Source organism: Rhinopithecus bieti, unplaced genomic scaffold, assembly GCF_001698545.2.
Source record: "Rhinopithecus bieti isolate Rb0 unplaced genomic scaffold, ASM169854v2 scaffold_1012, whole genome shotgun sequence".
In the NCBI taxonomy this organism is placed as follows: domain Eukaryota; kingdom Metazoa; phylum Chordata; class Mammalia; order Primates; family Cercopithecidae; genus Rhinopithecus; species Rhinopithecus bieti.
Genome location: NW_016803312.1, coordinates 20,915 through 41,183, shown reverse-complemented (window position 1 = coordinate 41,183; position 20,269 = coordinate 20,915). Strand labels below are relative to the sequence as shown.

Genomic DNA, 20,269 nt, shown 5'->3' with positions numbered 1-20,269 from the left:
TATTTAAAAAAAAAAAAAAAAAAAGCACTGTTCTAAAGTCTTTTACAGACATTATCTCATGTAGTCAATCCCAATTGCCTCTTTGTTCATTAATGTTAGTTAAGGAAGAGATGTTAAGTCAATAATAACAACAGTACCCAACACTTCTTGAGGATCGAGGCTTACTATATGCTTGATACCATGTAGAGCATTTTTCCCAAAATAACTAACGTTTCTCACAATATCCCTGTGAGTTAGATATAGCTCATGTTCTCATTATACAGATGAGGAAACTTAGACACAAAAGGGCTGAGTGACCTACCCAGGAATGAGAATGAAGAAATGGCTCTGTTGTTGGGGTGGGGTGGGGGGGACAAAACAGGGAGGAAGGGAAGTAAACCAAAAAAATCTGTAGGAGCTGATTGTGAAAGTGGGACAGTGAGAGTGAATGAGACGGGGCTGAGTAACCTGGTGCCTCCGAGGGAGAAGTGAGGGCAGGGAAAGTCCTGCCTTGGCCCCTCACTGACTCTGGTTCTGACGCCAACTCTTTGAAACCTGAGTCAGCACAGAGTTTTGCCGACTGTTTACATGAGGAATCGTGTGGATCTGGTTATTGTGTGGTTTTGAAATGCAGAGTGGGAGGGGTGTTCATGGAGGGGTGTGTGACCATGTGGGAAGCTGGATGGGTGTGGGGGACCATGGGGGTTCAGGGGGCATGTGCAAACTGGACACCTGGCAATGCCCACAGCATACCAGGTGCTTGGGCCTCATTGTGCTCTTTGTGCAGATGGGGAAACTGAGGCTCAGAGAGGGGTGTCCTTCATGGCCTTAGGAAGAGGAAAGGCCAAGATTCAGACCTAGGGCTTTCCAGGAGCTCCCAGAGTCAGAGTTCAAAGCACTCTGCACGCACACATGTATGGGCACACACACATATACAGAGCGTTGTGCTCAGGTTCAAGTCCAGAGGAAACAAAGACAGTTAAGGAAAAGAGGCACCTAGAAACCTCAGGGTTGTTGGGGGAGGTATGGGTGTGTACGCACAGCTCTCTGGTGTGTTGTGTGTCCATTGCTAAGAGTCGAGCGTGTGCCTGTGTGTTTTGTGTGTTGCTTCTGGGAGTTATCTACCAGCCTCGGCAAAGCAGGTCTGGGTTGCATATGTAACTATCAGTGCATTATGCACTTCTGTGTGCTGTGTGCACCCCTGGGTGGTACTGTATACATCCGCCTCAGCATCGTTTCCCTGGCCTGCTGCCCAGAGATGCCCCAAACCCCCGTCCCAACATCGTGCCTCTCAGCCCACCTCATAATGACGCCACTCATTTGGGAAATGAGGAAGGGGGGGTTGCAGAGGGAAGCCTGAAGTTCAAACGGTCACCCTGAGTCTGCGGGCTTCCTGTGCCTGTCGGGAACTGGGAACCACCACCGCCCCAGCAGCCCCTCCGGGAATGCCATCTCTCTACCTTGTCAGCGAGAGGGAGGGTCACCAGAGGGGCACTGTGCAGCTGTGCTGTGGGGGTGAGGGGGGGAGCGGGGAGCCTGGGGCCGTCCAACCTGGTTTCCTCTACCTCATCCGGTAGCGGGGGAGACTTGAGGTATCCCTCTCGCCTGAATGTGTGACTGTGTGTGTGTTGGGGTGGGGATGCCCTGGAATGTTTTCTGCAAACTGAGTTGTGGGTGTCTCTGGTTGTGTGTAGCCTCTCTGTATTGTATATGTGGCAAGGCATGTTGTGTGTGTGTCTAGATATACTTTTTGTGTGCCCAGGAATGTGGCGTGAGTCTGTTACGGGTCCCAGTCGTGATGTGAGTATCTAGAAGTGCATACACCTCTGTGTGTTGTGTAGGGCCTTATTTGCTGTGCATTTGCCTAGGGGTGTTGTATGTGCGCCTGTGTGTTGAGTACGTGCCGGGTTTTGTGGAGTGTGCCTGTGGAGTTGTGTGTGTCTCTTGATTGCATGGGTAATCTTTTGTGTTGTGTGTGTTCCCCTGACGGTGATGTGGGTTTGGGTGAGGGGAGGGAATCTGGGTGTGTCCCCAAAAGTATTGATAGTGTGCTTAAGGGTGTCGAGTGTGTGCTGCCCAGGAGTGCTGGCTGCTGACCCACGCTATGGGCACCTGGCTGGCTGAATGACTGTGTGGGTGTCTGTGCTGCCCCAGAGCTACATGTGCTTTGAGCCTGTGTTGGCCGTCAATCTCAATGTGCACTGGCATCTCTGGGTTTGGCGATGTACATCTGAGTTCCAAGGGCTTATGCTTCTCAATAGTTTATGTGTGCAGGTGAGGCTTACATACAAGGTTTGGCTGAGGGGTTCAGTCACTATATGCTCATCCCCCCACCCCACACACACTTGCCTCACTATCATCCATCCACTGTAAAAACAAACTTTCTTTTTACCGGAACAGTCCCCCACGCTCATGCCATGCCTCTGCCCGGGAAAGCAGGGGCGGGACGTCTGGAACTTGGTGGTGGGGTGGAGGGAGGGACAGACAGACAGGGCTCTGGGTTCAATTCTGGGCCCGGAGGTGGAGACACTGTGTGACCCCCAGCTGCTGCCTGCCTGTCTCTGACCCATGTGTCCTGGGAAGTGGCTCATAATGCAGTTCCCACTGGCTGGGATCCCCTCAGTACCACCCCACCCCTGGAGGTCACCCTTTCTGCCCTGACCATGTCTCCTCTGCCTTTTTCCCACCAGCTCAGCAGCACAACATACCCTGTGGTTGTGAAGATGGGGCACGCACACTCTGGGATGGGCAAGGTGAGTCTCTGGCTGAGCTGCGCATAGGTAGATGTGTATTTGTGCAGTGCACACCAGTCATTCTGTGTGATCGTGTGTCCTGGGGTGTCATTATCTATCAAGTTGGTGCAAAAGTAATTGCAGGTTTTGCCAGATCTTATGGTAAAAACCACAATTACTTTTGCACCAACCTAATAGATTTTTGTTTTCTCACATGCAGCTGACCTCATCGACCCCTTTTTCCTCCTGCATTCAGCCAATTTTGTGTGTATTTTGCTTCTGTCTCCAGCATTGTGTCTGTGTGTACATGTATGCCTGTGCTGAACACACATGATGTGGTATGATCTTTTGTGTTCCAAAGTCTCAGGGTCCTGTGTGCTTTACATCCATCTGATTTTGCCTGTGTGTATGTGGAAAGTAGACCTGTAATTTGTTTGTGTCCAAGTTTCTGTATCTTTGCATGTTGTGTGTACAACTGATTTTGTGTCTGGATGCCTATATTAGTATATTGTATATACACAGTTTTTTCACAGCTTTAGTGAGGGATAATTCACACACCCTACAACTCAGCAATTTAAAGTAGACAATTCAATACTTTTTGGTATGATCAGTGTTCTACACACCCAACTTTGTGTCTGTGTGTACACGTACAAAACAGGAGACGCACGATCATGCCTGATTGAGCGCCTTGGCATGTCCACCTAATTTTTGTGTACTCACCTCACCTGTGTGTCATGTGTACATGCTCCCCCAGGCACTCCCACTCCCCACAGCTGCCCTATCCTGACCAGGCCCTGATCCTTGCCCTCGCGTCCACAGGTCAAAGTTGACAACCAGCATGACTTCCAGGACATCGCAAGTGTTGTGGCACTGACCAAGACGTATGCCACTGCCGAGCCCTTCATCGATGCCAAATATGACGTGCGTGTCCAGAAGATTGGGCAGAACTATAAGGCCTACATGTGAGTGGAGAAACCGAGGCCCTGGGAGGGGTCCCCTGCCTTGCCCCATGCAGCTGAGGCACCCCTGAGCCTCTGTCCCCTTGTTCCCCAGGAGGACGTCAGTGTCAGGGAACTGGAAGACCAACACTGGCTCTGCGATGCTGGAGCAGATCGCCATGTCTGACAGGTGGGCAGCCCAAACTCAGGGTGTGAGGGGAAGGGTGGGTGGGAGCGCAGCAGCTCAGGTCAGAGACTGACAGGCTTCCCCGCCCTTTGTCTTTGCAGATACAAGCTGTGGGTGGATACATGCTCGGAGATTTTTGGGGGACTGGACATCTGCGCAGTGGAAGCGCTACATGGCAAAGACGGAAGGGATCACATCATTGAGGTGGGAGCACCCAGGGGTAGGTGGGGCAGAGGGAGGAACAGCTGCCAGTCAGCAGCAGTGCAAACGGAAGCACTCCATGGCACAGAGGTCCTCAGCCAACAGCAATGTGCTTGGTACACTGTAAGGTGCCTGGCAGACTTTCGAAGGGACCATCCCTTGCAATGGCAGAACACTTAGTAAACTCTAGACTGAACTTGCACATCCCTGGTGAATAGTAAAACCCTTATTAGATTGTTAAGTGCTCTGGGAATCGAGACATGTTGGTGAATGACAAGGCACTTAGTAACCTTTATTCTGTGAACTGGACCAACAGCAAAGCATTTTGGAAAGGACAAAGTGCCTAGAAAACCATGAAGCGGGGATCGGCAAACATTTTCGGTAAAGGAGCAGACGGTACATATTTTAGGCTTTGTGGGCCATGCAGCCTCTGCTGTAACTACTCAACTCTGCAAAAGCAGCCATAGATGATATGTTAAACAAAATAGGTGTGGCTGTGTTCCAAAAAGACTGTGTTTATGGACATTGAAATTTAAATTTCATGCCATTTTCGCATTTATAAAATCTTTCGAATTTTTTCAACTGTTACAAAATGTAAAAACCCATCCTTAGCTCATGGGTCACACAGAAGCAGGTGGTGGACCAGGTTGGGCTCGCGGGCCCTAATTTGCCCAGCCCTGCTCTGAAGCACCTTCTAAGCTGTAACGTACCTTGGAACAGACAAACCTTCCTCACTGTGCACAATCAGTGCCTCAGACACTGGGGCTCAGTGGTGGCCATGCCCTCGGCCAACTGAAAGCACAGTGTTACTGCTGCCTCAGGTGCCAGGCCTGCCTCTCCCCTCAGGGATCCTTTCCTTCCCCCAGGTGGTGGGCTCCTCCATGCCGCTCATTGGTGACCACCAGGATGAAGACAAACAGCTCATCGTAGAGCTCGTGGTCAACAAGATGGCTCAGGCCCTGCCCCGGCAGCGACAGCGGGATGCCTCCCCTGGCAGGGGCTCCCACAGCCAGGTCAGGCCCCTGGCGCTGAGCTAGTGGCTTGAGCTAGTGTGGGGAGGCCGGCCCTGGGTCATGCTGTGCCATGAAGCTGACAATCTGTAGGCTCACAGCATCACCTTTGCACACATGTGGCTGTGATTGCCAATTGTTTAAAACATTGATAAGCAGCTGCTGCCCTGACTTCCCCGAGCACCTTCCTGCCCTGCCCCTGGGAACAGGTCCCCCACCCCACAACCCAGCGTACCCTCAGCTCAGCCACAAGTGGGGCAACACCCAGCGCACAGGGAACCTGTGTCATCATTGGCTGATGCTCCACTGGCTGGTAACTATTTTTAACCTCTCCTGCTCCATTCCTCTGCCGCAGACTCCGTCCCCAGGGGCCCTGCCCTTGGGCCGCCAGACCTCCCAGCAGCCCGCAGGGCCCCCGGCTCAGCAGCGACCCCCACCACAGGGTAAGTGAGAGGCTGGCGGTCCCAGTCCCCTCCCTCAGCCCGCCATCTCTTACCAGCTCACTCTCACGTGTGCTCACTCTCTCTCTCTGTCCCCCAGGCGGCCCTCCACAGCCGGGCCCAGGCCCCAGCGCCAGGGACCCCATTGCAGCAGCGCCCGCCCCGCAGGGCCAGCAGCACCTTTCAGGCCTTGGACCCCAGCTGGCAGCCCCTGCCCCAGCGCCTTCCAAGTCCCACCTCAGCGCCCCAGCAGCCCGCGTCCCAGGCAGCGCCGCTGACCCAGGGTCAAGGCCGCCAATCCCGGCCAGTGGCGGGAGGCCCTGGGGCGCCTCCAGCAGCCCGCCCACCCGCCTCTCCCTCTCCCCAGCGTCAGGCGGGCCCCCCACAGGCTACCCGTCAGACATCCGTCTCCGGCCCGGCTCCGCCAAAGGCCTCTGGGGCCCCACCGGGCGGGCAGCAGCGCCAGGGCCCGCCCCAGAAACCCCCAGGCCCAGCCGGCCCCACACGCCAGGCCAGCCAGGCGGGTCCCGTGCCCCGCACTGGGCCACCCACCACGCAGCAGCCTCGGCCCAGCGGCCCGGGCCCCGCTGGACGTCCCAAGCCACAGCTGGCCCAGAAACCCAGCCAGGACGTGCCGTCACCCGCCACCGCCGCTGCAGGGGGACCTCCGCACCCCCAGCTCAAGTAAGGGGACCCCTACAGCAGCCCCCGCCTTGCTGCTCACAAAGCGGGCCCCTGCCCCAGTAGAGTAGCCCTAGCTCCCTTGCTCCTCAGACCCAGGTCCTATGCAGGGGTCCCACGAACTCTCTCCAGCCTGAGCCAAGCCCTTCCCCCAAGCTTTGCTCCTCCTGGCCCACCAGAGGCTCCACACCCCCACCCCAGGAATTTGGTGCTAGAATCCCATAGAAACTGCCCTCTGTTCGAATTCCTCCTCATAGGCCCTGGGAAAGTTTCCTCCTCCAAGGCCTCCCAGGCACCTGGCTGACCCACCGTCTGCAACTTCCTGCCCAGCCCAGAGCCTTCCCTGCCAAACTGGCCCTCCCCCTCCCAACCCATCCCTAAAACTCCTGGCCTGAGTCCTAGTCCTCCTATCATCTCGCTCTTCCCACTCCACCCTCATACTTTTCCTCCTTCTCCACATCCTTCTGGCCCATCTCAGTCTCCCTGCGAATCATCAACCATCTGCCTCTTCTGGTCCATTCCAACTCCCACCCCAGCTCAGACGCCCTCCCTGCCCCACCCAGTTGCTCTGCCTTAGGCTGACTTGCCCAATAGCCTGTCCTTGGTCCAAGCCCTTTCTATGCCCTCTTGGACACCTCACCCTTAGACTGGAAACCTCCCTGCTCATCTTCCCCTTTGTATCAAACTAGCCAAGAATTCAGAGAAGCTTCTGCCCAGGACTCTTCCCATGAATCCGACACTTCACCCTGGATCCAAGTCCTCCCAGCCTGTCCCAGATCTCGCCTCCCTGGCCCAGGACTCCACCCACTCCATCTGAGTCCTCCCAGCCTCGAGAACCTGTTAGGGTCCAGGCCCATGGTGGCAGGTGGGGAGGTCACAGGCACAGCCCCAGAATCAGAGGGGCAGGGCTGGGGCCGGGCCTGGGGTAACTTTGTGTTTCTCTCCCCTTCCTCCCCTTCCTCTTCCCCCTTCCTCCCACGCCTCCACCTTGTCTCTCTCTAGCAAATCCCAGTCTCTGACCAATGCCTTCAACCTTCCAGAGCCAGCCCCGCCCAGGCCCAGCCTTAGCCAGGACGAGGTGAAAGCTGAGACCATCCGCAGCCTGAGGAAGTCTTTCGCCAGCCTCTTCTCCGACTGATACCCCACTCTGAGAACCCCAAAATCCCTGGGCAACCCTTCTCTGGGCCCTGAATCCATTTCTCACTTTTGGAGTCTCCACATCCCTTGAGAACCCATCTCCCGGTTCTCCAAGATTCCACCTCTCATTCCTCAAGATCCCTGAGTACCTTGAGAAACCTGACTCCTCCTGGCCGTAAATCCAGTTCTCACATGTGGAATCCCCAAGTCCTTTTAGAACCCCACTCCTGGTCACTTCAAGATCTACTTCTGTTTTAGGACCTCCAGATTCCTGAAGACCTCCGACCCTGGTTTCCCCAGAGGGCGTTTTCCTTCCTGGAAGTGCCCAAATACCAGGCAACCCATTGCAAAATCCCTTCCTGGAGCCCTGAAGTTCCTGGAAAGCCCTATTTTTGGTCCCAAATCTCTCCAGCACACCTATTTCCCATCACAATTTTCCAAATCCTCAAGAAACCCCTACTGTTGAGCCCCTTCCCATGGATCTTCCATCCCTCTGAAGATCCACATCTTCAAATGCCACCCAACACCAGCCCCCTCAACCTCATTCAATACCTTGGGAGCTCCTCCCACTTCCAGGACCCCTCAATTCCCCCAGGGACCCCCTACCCAGTTTCCTGCCTCTGACAGCTGTCTTTAAATATGCAAACTCCACCCATCTTCCCAGAATCCTTTGCACACGGAAGGCCAGTGGTCTCCGCTTCCCCACCTTTGCCGTGATGTCTGTGTCTGTGACTGATGTGGCCTCCTCTTGTGCCGTGCTTGGCATATGTGGTCCTCGTTCATCGTGCCGCCTGTGGTGATGCGTGCAGTGACGCTGTTTATGTGGTCCGCACCTCCCCCTGACCTCCACTCCTTGCCTGGACTCATCCCACCCCTCAGCGGCTCTGAACCCCAAGAGAAGAGTCGGGAAACAAAATAAACAAGCAAAGGCCCAGCAGAATTCTGTGCTTCTTGGTGAAGAAAGAGGGGAGTCCTTGAATGGCGGGGGAGAGACAAAAGGGACCCCCAAAATCCACATGGGGTGCTGGGAACCCCAAAATCCAGTGGAAGGCACATCGGGCACAAATTCCAGAGAGGTTCTGAGTGGAATCCCTGCCACAAATCCCAGCCATTGGAGATGGAGGAGCTCCCAAAATTTAGAAGTATCCCCAAAGCCAAGAGGAAACCAAATGATGGAGGCAGGGGGCTCAGTCTTTGGGGGGACCCCAATTCCAGAAGAACTGGAAAAGCACATGGGGACCCCCCTCATCTCCCAGGGTGGGGAATGGGGGATCCTGAGGCAGCATCAGGGCAGAGACGAACATTGATTGGCTGGTGGGCTAGGCTCCTTGGCGTGGAGGGCTGAGACTGGCTCCCCGGTGGCTTGGGCGGGGCCTAAGGCACAAGACGGGCTGCGCTGAGTAGGCAGGCAGGCAACTCATCAGCCTGGGTGCGGTGCAAGGAGGGTTCCGAGGCACTCCGCTCAATCTTGGGGAGTGACCGTTGCAGCAGCTCAATTGTGGCCAGGATCTGAGGGCAAGTGGGGGTGAGGAGGGGTGTCCAGAGCCCTGTGGGCATCCCAACAGCCTCAGACCCCAGCCTCATGGGGAAAAACACACACACAGACACACACACACACACACACACACACACCCTCTGAGCTTTCACATTCACATCTGCCTCCATCTCAGTCTTCCTCCATCCCAGAGTCACCCACCCAAGGTGTCCAGCCCTCCTACCCAGCCCACCTGGGGGAAGAGGGGCCGTTCCTCCCGCTGGAACTTGAGGCAGTCAGACAGCAGGCGCCGCATGGCCTTGGGGCAGTTGCTAGAGATTTTGCTGAGGTCCGGGGACAGATAGCCACGGCCCACCATAAAGATAATCTAGGGGCAGAGAGGGGCAGGAAAGGGGTGATCTGGGGTCAGGGGCTGGGAGGCCCAAGGAATTTTGTATTGAGGGGCTTGGGAGGTTCATTTTTAGTGAACTGGGGTACTGTCAGTATCGGGGCCCAGAGGATTCTCCATCGCTGAGGACTTGGGAGGATTCTCTGCTTTCAGAACAGAGGGATTCAAATTTGGGGTTCAGGATTGTAGGCATCTGGGGCTCAGAGGATTATAGGCCCACGAGTTTCTAGGAGGCTTAGGGACCTGGAAAGTACTGAGTCTCAGGGAAACATGGAGTTCTGGGTCTGGGGGAGCTTGTACTTCTGTGCGGGTCTGAGGCCTAGAGGGTTCTAGGTACCCCGGCCCTGGGGCCTGCTAGATACCCCAAGGCCTAGGTGACTGTGGGTGCCTGTGACTATTCCAGAAGCACAAAGGGGCTCTGTTTCTGGGGAGAAATGGGATGCTGGGAGAAATGAGATCTGGGGGATTTTGAGTACCCAGAGCAGAGGACTACAGGTGTTTAGGGATACAGAGGGCTTTGGGGTATGTGGGGGCCTCGGGGGATTCTAGGTATAGAGATTCGGGGTATTCTGGACTTCGAGGATTTTTGTCCCAGAGGGCTGTGGATGTGAGAAGAGCGAAGCCGGGGTAGGGGAGACCCAGAGAATTCATTGTAGGTGTCTGGAGCCCAAGGGATTCTGGGAGTCTTTATCCCACAAAATTTTAGGTTTCTGGGGAAAGGGTGGCATTCATCAGTGCAAAGGAGGGGATGTGGGGTATGGATGCCTGAGGGGATCCCTCAGCCCAGGGAACTGTGGGTAAGGTGTGGGGCTCACCTGGTCACGGCAGCCAATGTGGCTGTAAGGCAGTGAGCCAGTCATGAGCTCGTAGAGCACAACCCCGTAGGCATAGACATCTGACTGGAAGCTGTAGGGGTTCGGGTCCTGCATACGGATCACCTCAGCTGCCTACAACAGGCCAGACCAGGCAGAAAGACCACAGAGGTCAGCAAATGGCCGGTCCACAGTCCCAGATCCCACTGGCCACACAGGATACAACTCAGAGCCACCCACACGAGGTGGGACATGAGGAGTCCAGACACCCACACCTGGCACAGGCATCCCCATTCCCATTCAGCCCCACACACCCCAATCCTGGAGCCTACATCCCCACGTACCCCTCATCCAGCCTGGCCCAACTCACCATCCACAGCACAGAGCCTGAGGGCTGCTCCAAGGGCTGGGCCCCGCTCCATCGAGTCTTCACTGTGGCCAAGCCAAAGTCACCGATCTTCACCGTGAGCCCCTCATGTAGGAAGATGTCCGCCAGGGTCAAGGACCACTACAGGGACTCCTAATAGCCATGCCTCTCACCCTGCCTGGGAGGTTACTATTGGTGCCCTTATACCAGTCACCCCTCTGATCCTGACCAGGAGCCCCTTAATATCACACCAACTATCTACAACCTTGACATGGGCAGGGAACGCCTGCTAGTGCCCCCAACACTCAGCCCCGCTGTTGACTCCTAAACAGGAAGCCCCTCGGAGGGCACCCGAACTCACTATGCCTCTGATGCTGACCATAATGCCCTCCACAACTGCCACACATCAGACTCTAACCAGAGTTCCCAAGAATAGTACCTGAACCAGCCACACCTCTGACTTCAGACTAACAGGCTGCCATTAAAGCCCCCTGGCTGGCCACAGTTCTGCCACCTGGCAAGGAGCTCTGGGACACATGCCCCTCCTTTGTAATTCCCAGAACCCCCACAAGAGGCATCCTTCTAAGCCCTTGCGCCCCCACCTCAACCCCAGTCCAGGGACAGATAGATACTGTTAGACTTGAGATCTCGGTGGATGATGTTCTTGGCATGGAGGTAGCTGTGGGGGTGGAGGCAGGTGGTGGATTGGCTGGGGGTTACCTCATTTCCCCACCCTTTCCCCCCACCCCTCCCCAGGCTGGGAGACTCACTCCATGCCCTGGGCAGTCTGCCGGGCCACGTCGATGAGCTGGACCATGTCGAAGCGTGTGTCAGCCACATGCAGGTGATGGTAGAGGCTGGAGCCTTCACACCACTGTGTGATGATGGCAAATCCCGGCCGGGTCATGAAGCCCATAAACAGCAAGATGTTGACATGTCGCGTCTTCCTGCAGGCAGGGAGGGCAATGTCAGAGGTGGGGAGGAAAAATAATGACTGTCACTTACTGTGACTTACTGTCACATCAGGAGTGGCACTGTTCTTTACCTTCTTCGGTCATTCATTTTCACCCTGTCTTTTGGGGTACTCAGGACCACAGCATTGCCAGATTTCATGAATTTGTGAGATGTGTTTACTGGGCTATGATTCTCTGCCGTGGGCTTATATGTGGAGCTTCCCCATCCAGGTCTCCCAACAAAAGCAGGAGGGAGGAATTGCTGCCCCTCTCCCTCCCTGCCTACAGCAGCATTTCTTTTTTTTTTTTTTTTTTTTGAGACGGAGTCTCGCTCTGTCGCCCAGGCTAGAGTGCAGTGGCCAGATCTCAGCTCACTGCAAGCTCCGCCTCCCGGGTTTACGCCATTCTCCTGCCTCAGCCTCCTGAGTAGCTGGGACTACAGGCGCCCGCCACCTCGCCCGGCTAGTTTTTTGTATTTTTTTTTAGTAGAGACGGGGTTTCACCGTGTTAGCCAGGATGGTCTCGATCTCCTGACCTCGTGATCCGCCCGCCTCGGCCTCCCAAAGTGCTGGGATTACAGGCTTGAGCCACCGCGCCCGGCCCTACAGCAGCATTTCTAATCATTAACATCCCCCACCCCTCTGACTCTGACCATTACCTGGGTCTGTGACCATCTCACAGATGAGAAGTTAGAATGCCAACCTCCTCATTGATGTATCAATATAATATGGATAGATGCAGGATTAAAATATTGGTGATATGTGATGATTAGAGCCTGTTCAGCACCATGAGAAGCTTAGAGGTAAAGAGCTTGGAGTCTGGACTCATGTTCAAATCTAGGCCTCACCAGGTACTCACTGTACAACCTTGGGAAGGACATTTAACCTCTCTGGGCCTCAGGTTCCTCAAATGTAAAACTGACCATTGTATTAGCTACCTTATTCTCTGTAACATAATTGTGCCCATTTGACAGAGAGGAAAAGCCCATGCCGGCATCCCCCGGGTTGGCAGAAGCTATCCAGTACTACCTGTAGTATATAGGTATACAGTACTATACTACATAGTAACTATAGCAGCAAAAAGGAGACACCTGGCTTTCTTAGCATGACTAGATGAATACTGTATTGATTACATATTATAGCAATTATAAAAATTAAGCAATGATTAGATTATGGTGATGATAATATTGTTTAAATCAAGGCATTAGAATTAATGAATAACAAGAACCAACACTATAAATAGAACATTACCGTTGTAGTCCAAGCAGGGGGGAAGGAAAGATGCAAGCCTTCCTGGCAATGCGGTAACGAGAATGGTGGCCCACACCCAGACCCAGTTCGCAGCGGCAAATGAGAAGATTCACATTTGGGAGGCAGAGCCATTCATTAATAACCCAAACAACTACATGATCACAGGTCCTCTAAACATACCCATTTCCCAGAGGGGAAAGGGACGCCCTTCTGAAAGAAACAACTTCTGATGATGGTTTAACAACACAAACACAGGTGATGTCCAGGAAGCACTCCAAGCATGGCCTTTTCCCAGAGAGGTGCCAAGGCTGGGCCTGCCACTCCCATCCATGCAAATGTGCCACCTCACCTGAGCACCTGCATCTCATTCTTGAAAGCTTGGGCCTGCTCAGCGGTGGGCTGGGACACCTTGAGCACCTTCACAGCCACATCGCCATGCCACCGCCCTCGAAACACGGTGCCAAACGAGCCCGTCCCGATCCTCTTCAGCAGCTGCACCTCACTGGGTGGTACCTCCCAGTAATAGCCTGAGTCCCGGTACCCCAGGTTCTTCTGTGGGCCAGATGGGTGGCATCTAAGAGGCCTGCCCACATCCCTCATCCCACATCACTCAGCCTTGGTGCTCCCAAAAGGATCGCCCTCAAGCATACCACTTTCTTCTTGTCATCGGCCAAGGACTTCCGCTCACGCTGCTCTGCTGGTGACTTGGAATGTGGGGATTTCCTCCCCGAGGACACGCTGGCTGGGCTGGGGCTCCCCCGGGGGGTTCCATCACCACCTCCTCTACTACTGGCAGCTGCAGTTGCAGAAAGGATGTGAGCGGAGGCAAGTGGGGCAGCGGGGGTCAGGGTGCAGGCACGGGGGACTCACCATCAGTGCTGAAACTCTGGCCAGTGAGCTAGAAGGAGAGGGACAGGAGTCAAAAAGAGGGCATGGAGGCCAACAGGAATGGCTCTCCCCTCTGCCCAGTGATCCCTGGCATTGTTCCCCACAGCACCAACCTGGATGAGGTTGGAGTCCATGGGGGCCGTGGTGCTGACCATATGGACGTTGGGAGTGGATGTGGAGCGGATGCGCTGCAGGGGGGCGTTGGCCGGGGCAGGGAAGGGGAAGTGCTCCGGGTCACAGTGCTGAGTGTGGGGCCTGCCAGGGGAAAGGCTGTGAAATCACTGCCAGGAATCAGAGAACCAAGAAAGCCCCACCTCACCCCAGCCATAAACATGCATTTAGCTCACACAGAGCGAATGTCCACTGGCAGTACTATTATTCATTGCTTCAAGAAACATTTATTGAGTGCCTGCTGTGTGCCAGATACCATTCTAGGTGGTGGAGATAAAACTGTAAAACAAAATAACAGTTCTTGCCCTCGTGGGGCTGAAATAAAAAACAAATATATAATATGCCTGATGGTGATAGGTGCAATACAGAAAAATAGTAAAGCAAAATAAGGAGACACAAAGTGTTCCTAGAAAGTGTCAGGAAAGGCTTCTCTGAGGAGGAGGTGACATTGGAGTAAACGCCTACAGGCAGGATAGCAAGCCACACAGATAGTGGGGAAAGGGGAGTGTATCATATTTTATAATTATATATTATAATTACATGTACTCTTCAAATGTTATATAATACATATCATCTATATTAAAATAGCAATGTTTTAAAGTATACATATTACCATATTCTATGTTATATATACGTGTTATACATATAATATATGCTAAACATATTGTAAAGTTACAAAAATATGTTAATGTTCCCTTCACTATCCTGAAATGAAACTCAAAGGTAATTAATGCATATACACTCATAATTTAAAATAATATAATACCCTAACTTTATTTTATTTTATGTATTATATAAACATAGTAGATGTTCTACATTATATAACATTATGTAATACAACATGATACAATAACATAAATACACCATAAAATATGCACATTATAAAATATATATTAGAGCAATAATATATTTTAATATAGCTATAGTTTTGTATAATATTTAACATAAAGAAGCAATAAAAGGGAAGTAATTTATGATAAAATCATACATATTTCAAAATGGAAAGGCTTGAGTATAGTTATACTAGAAGAATTAGCAATGTAGTTAGATGCTTATAAATATATTTATAATTAATAATAAAAATAACTGATTATTTACACTATACCAGATCCTGTTCTAGGCACTGAACATGTCTTAACTCATTTAATCCTCAGCAGAACCTTATATGGTAGAAAGTATCATAATCCCCTCTTTTTTTTTTTTTTGAGACGGAGTCTCGCTCTGTCGCCCAGGCTGGAGTGCAGTGGCGCGATCTCGGCTCACTGCAAGCTCCGCCTCCCGGGTTTACGCCATTCTCCTGCCTCAGCCTCCCGAGTAGCTGGGACTACAGGCGCCCGCCATCTTGCCCGGCTAGTTTTTTGTATTTTTTAGTAGAGACGGGGTTTCACCGTGTAGACCAGGATGGTCTCGATCTCCTGACCTCGTGATCCACCCGTCTCGGCCTCCCAAAGTGCTGGGATTACAGGCTTGAGCCACCACGCCGGGCCTATAATCCCCTCTTTACAGATGAGAAAACTGAGGCCCAGAGAAATCAGGTGACTTGCCCAAGGTCCCAGTTTCATGCCCTTACTCACACTTGTAGGTGCTCAATAAATGTTTGTCAAGTAAACAAATGAATAAAGTATGGCTTGTGGTCTACAAGAGTCCCCAGATCTTTTTCTCCCCCAGTAGCCCTTCAGCTAAGGCACCCCTACCTGGGACCCTGGGGGGTTAGCAACTCATTCAGGGGGCGGTTCGAGGGAGCCTCATGTTGTCTGGAGCCTCCGGACAAATCCTGGACACTGTGGTAGAACCTTGAGGGCATGAAGGGTATAAAGTAAGGGGATACAGGTCAGCTGTCTGTAAGGGCCTTGGGGCTGGGTCTCTGTGCTCCCCATCCCTCCACCCACCCCAGGCTGGGCTCACTGTTGGCGGTTGGTACTCATGTCAACACAGACTGTGGGGACCTTGGAGGAACAATGCTGGTGGAACTTGTAGCCACAGGTTTGGCAACGGAAGCCATGGAACAGAAACTTAAGGCAGAAGTCACAGAACGCCAGGCTGAAGAAGGTCTTCCGTACCTGAAGCCGCAGAGCAGGGAAGTTTGAGACCTGGTCAAGGACACTCCCCAGCATGATCCGCCCCCACCGTCCACCCTGCACTCACAAAATTGTGCATGGTCAGCGGGACATCTTCAAGGACCTCGACAATGAGCTCCTCGCCATCCAGGGGAGCAATGGCTGTGTCCCAGGCAGTGACTGTCTTTCGTCTGCAGGGGGCACGGAAAGGAATGAATGGGAGGGTGGGCAGGGGCCATGGTGAGGCAGGGAACCCCCACAAGTCCCTCCAAGCCTGCTACCCACAGGGTCATGTCTGGCAAGTTTAATTCTCATCATAGCAACTCTAGGAATCAGTCATTATCCTTGCCCCCACTTTACAGATGGGAAACAGGCTCAGAGGGATAAAATGACTGGCCCTGGGCCACAAGCGTAATGAGTGGCAGGACGGTGTGAAGAGTCCATGCTCTGAAACGGAAGGGGAGAAGCAAATGAAACTAAACAACTACATCTTAGAAGCACTAAGCCAGCCCCCGAAAAGGGGGCTGAGGAGGCACTGAAACAACAAATAAAGTGCAGTGTGTGAACTGCATAAAAAATTAAGGAACCCCACGAGAGAGGAATAAATAAGGTCAGCAAGACCCAACTCAGCAGACAAAGAATGGGGAAAATGAGGAAGAAGAGAGCTGATGAAGTCATGACATCGTGAAAGGACAAAATAGATGAAATCTGGGAGGAAGTGATGGACCAGGGTGAGGACTTGGGGGCCAGGGGAGAATGAGTTGGCTGACCTTACAGGCCAATGAACCAATGAAGTAACAAAACAAAAGATGGATGAACTCATAGATTACTTGAACTACAGTCCTCCCTTATCTGTGGTTTCACTCTCCATGGTTTCAGTTACCTGTGGTCAACCGGGTGGGAAAGTATTAAATTGAAAATTGCAGAAATAAACAATTCATAAGTTTTAAATTGCGTGCATTCTGAGTAGCATGATGAAATCCTGCACCATCCCACCCAGGATGTGAATCATCCCTTTATCTAGAAGATTCACACTGTTTATGCTACCACCCATCACTTAGTAGCCTGCTCAGTTATCAAACAACTGACTCAATATCATAGTGGCTGTCTTCAAGTGATCGCCATTTTACTTAATAATGGCCCCAAAGCACAGGAGTAGTGTTGGTGGCAATTTGGACATGCCAAAAAGAAGCTGTAAAGTGCTTCCTTTAGGCAAAAAGGTAAAAGTTCTTGACTTGAAAGCAAAGAAAATCATATGCTGAGGTTGTTGAGATCTACTGTAAGAAAGAATCTTCCATCTTTGGAACTGTGAAGAAGGAAAAATAAATTCATGCTAGTTTTGACGTCATACCTCATATTGCAAAAGTGATGGCCGGAGTACATGATACATGCTTAGTTAAGACGGAAAAGGCATTACATTTATGGGTAGAAGACAAGAATAGAAACATGTTCCGGCTGATAGCAATTGGGTTCGGTACTATCTGTGGTTTCAAGCATCCACTGGGGGTCTTGGAACACGTACCCTGCAGATAAGGGGGGACTAAAGACTAAGGGAAGACTAATGGAAGACTCTGTGATAAAGAACAGAAGGAATCAAATGACTGAGGAGGGGATGGGAGGTGGGGCACCCAGTGGGTGGGCGTGGGGCTGCCACACTCACCCCTTGATGAGTCGGTAGACCACACAGCAGTCCTGATTTAGACCCCGCACCTTCAGGGCCTTGTCTAGAGAGTCGTAGACACTCATGCCATCCCGGACAGTCACCTGTGTGTATGTGCAGATGTAGGGGTCCTCATTGCCCAACAGAGGCCACAGTTGATGTTCCCATCCTTTTGCAAAGGCCTCCCCCAACCGTTGTCACCCTTTTGATCCCAGAGTTACAACTGGGTCCATCCACAGCCCTTGCCATTTCGCTTCCATGACTCACCACCGTGCGTTGCTTGTTGGGCAGGTACACTTTGACGGTGCCCACTGCCCGGGACGGCTCGGCCCCATTGGCAGGGGGGCCCCGTGGTGGCTCCATGGAGCCTTAGACTTTGTCAAGATGGGCTGAGGTGGGGCTGGGCAGGTGCCATGGGGCTCCTACAAGAAGGCAGACAGAATTCAGAGGTCCAATAATGATAGTCTGGAAGCAAAGTGGCAGGGGACAAAATAAAATTCAAAGTCCAGGCTCCTGTCGCCCCCTGCAGCCTAATTTTCACATGACAGCCCAAGAGATCCTGCTCACATCTGAAGTCCTTCCAGTTCCTCCTCTGCTCAGACCCTCCTGTTGCTTTTCTCACTCATGAGTGAGAAAAGGTCTCAGCTTCACTGCACAGGGTTGGGGGGGAGAGAACAGGGAAGGGGGACAGAGCATACTGTCCTGGAGGGTACAGGAGCACAGAAGACTGTGCTGGGGACCAATGGGGAAGTCAATACACACTGCACTGAGCTNTTTTTTTTTCTTTGACAGAGTTTCGCTCTTGTTGCCCAGGTTGGAGTGCGATGGCACGGTCTCAGCTCACTGCAACCTCCACCTCCCAGGTTCAAACCATTCTCCCGCCTCAGCCTCCTTAGTAGCTGGAACTACAGGCGCGTGCCACCACGCCTGGCTAATTTTTTGTATTTTTAGTTGAGATGGGGTTTCACCATGTTGGCCAGGTTGGTCTCAAACTCCTGACCTCAGGTGATCCACCCACCTCAGCCTCCCAAAGTGTCCTGGCTTTTAACAGAGAACGGGGAAGTACCAGATACTCTGGTGAGGGAGGAGTCGCAGGCAGGGTGATAGGAAAGAGAGGATCATGAGCTATTGCCCTTAGTTTGGGGAAGATGGAGGTTGCACCAAACATATCCTTAAAGGGCACTGTGGACATCCCTAAACCCTGGGGTGTAATGTTGATGTTAGGACCACAGACACCGTGTTAGGTGGCTAATGGAAGTCCCAAGACTCTATGATGAGGAGTTCATGGGTGGGGGTCACTACATACTATGCGGAAGGGAGATGTAACAGGTGTCACTAGGGACTGTAATGGGGAGAAGGGTGGAAATGGAAATGACCAGACATTAAGCCGAACTGGGGAGGTGATGGTGGATCACCAGACACTGTCATAGCAAAAGGAGAAGAAAGGTATGGTGTTGCGGGGAGAAAAATGGAGGTAAAGAGGGAGCTCCAAAACTCTCCTTGACAACCAGTGAGGGGGTCACAGGCACATTACTGGTGTAAACTGAATGGGGGATCATGGAAGGCGGTTACAGAGGCGAGAATCCTGATACTCTCCCCCCCGGGGGGTCAGACACTGACCCAGAATAAGGAAACCGGGGAGTGAACCGCGTTTCCACACACTTCCCGCAGTTGGTAAGGAAAGGTCATCGGACACCGTAGGGGGTTTAAGACGGAATCCCGGCACCAGTCGGTAGGGTCCCGCCTACCAAAGGGCTTCCGGCTCTGCGCAGGCGCACCACCACTAGCAGCGGGCGAAACCATCACCGGCAGCCTTGCCCGCCTATTCCAGTTACCCACCCCACCCCCGCTGTCGACGATGGTCTCGCCCCGGGTCAAACCACTCCTACGGTTCCGGGCGGGGGACGCCGGGGCCCGGGCGCAGCCATCCTGGAGCTGAGCTTTCGGTCCGGGCGCCCTGCCCGTGCCCGGCAGCCGCTCCAGAAACCGAGCCCTCCCGGGTCCGCCCTCACCTGTCACGCCGCTACAGCCGCCGCCGCCTCCATCTTGGGCCTGTCTTCTTGTTTCCTCACAGAGTCCGCCTCCGCCGTCTCTCGGACTCTCGTTATTGGCTCTGCGGGACTCATCCTTCCACTCTTATTGGATTAGGGTCACGTCTGTCAAGGCAAGACCAACGGAATGTGAGTCGTGTTCCGGATTAGGAGGGGCAGCCTGAAACGTCAAGATCTGGGGCCAGCGCAAGTCCTGACTCGCGCAGGCGCAGTTGGGGCAAGACCTGCGTGCCTAGGGCTTTAACCTCAATAGTGGCATAGACGAATAAAGCAGGACTTTTTAAGGTCATTTGGGGCTGACCTTAGGGCTCTGGCATCTGGACGGAGAAATTCTTAAGTACCCTTTTTGAGCCAGTGCCCTAAGCACCCTTTTATGATTTTCCTGTGTCTCAGTTTTACCATCTTTGAAATGGGTTGGAATCAGAACAAATGATCGGCGATGTTCACCAGCTCTAGGAGACTGTAGTTCATAGCCTTTGAGGACAGCGGGTCTCTGGTGTGGTGGGGGCTGGGGGGCTGGCCCTAGGAGGGGCGGCCTTCTGTCTGGGAGGCTTCCTTTAGGAATAGGGTTGATTAGGATTTTGAAAAACTAGTCACAGGTGGCCAGGTGAAGAGGGAAGTGCGGACTTGGAACAGAGCACGATGCCAGTCAATGTGTGGAGGTATTGTAGGGTAAACACAAATTTTTAAAAATCGAATTTTCCCTGGTGTCAAAAGAGAGAGCCGTCTCTCTTAGAGCATTTCCTTTAGAAAACTTGTAACTGTAAAATTTTTTCTGTCCCTTTGAGATGTATGTAAGTCTTTTGAAATGCTAGATCTCTTGCCAGTTTTACAACCCCGGAATGTTTTTCTTAAGAGCCTTGTAGGCCGGG

The 20,269-nt window shown here is 52.7% G+C and overlaps 2 protein-coding genes across 2 annotated transcripts in view; one reads left to right on the top strand and one right to left on the bottom strand.

Annotated features, from left to right (window-relative positions):
• Positions 1-8,242, top strand: part of SYN1 (synapsin I) — a 56,966-nt gene extending 48,724 nt beyond the window's left edge. Inside the window, 9 exon segments of the mRNA XM_017874021.1 lie at positions 2,670-2,732; positions 3,531-3,673; positions 3,765-3,839; positions 3,938-4,040; positions 4,904-5,050; positions 5,403-5,490; positions 5,588-5,681; positions 5,683-6,171; positions 7,171-8,242. Of these exon segments, the coding sequence (XP_017729510.1) occupies positions 2,670-2,732; positions 3,531-3,673; positions 3,765-3,839; positions 3,938-4,040; positions 4,904-5,050; positions 5,403-5,490; positions 5,588-5,681; positions 5,683-6,171; positions 7,171-7,306 (1,338 nt within the window). The 3' untranslated portion in view covers positions 7,307-8,242.
• ARAF (A-Raf proto-oncogene, serine/threonine kinase) lies at positions 8,234-19,505 on the bottom strand. The gene is made up of 16 exons (XM_017874035.1): positions 19,359-19,505; positions 17,614-17,768; positions 17,347-17,450; positions 15,775-15,877; positions 15,535-15,689; positions 15,324-15,422; positions 13,572-13,713; positions 13,441-13,468; positions 13,221-13,366; positions 12,920-13,122; positions 11,138-11,314; positions 11,000-11,046; positions 10,371-10,489; positions 10,004-10,135; positions 9,033-9,167; positions 8,234-8,814 (listed from the first exon to the last, which is right to left on the bottom strand). Exons 2-16 carry the CDS (start codon positions 17,707-17,709, stop codon positions 8,680-8,682), a joined length of 1,821 nt encoding a protein of 606 aa, XP_017729524.1. The 5' UTR covers positions 17,710-17,768; positions 19,359-19,505; the 3' UTR covers positions 8,234-8,679.
• Between the last annotated feature and the right edge of the window lie 764 nt (positions 19,506-20,269).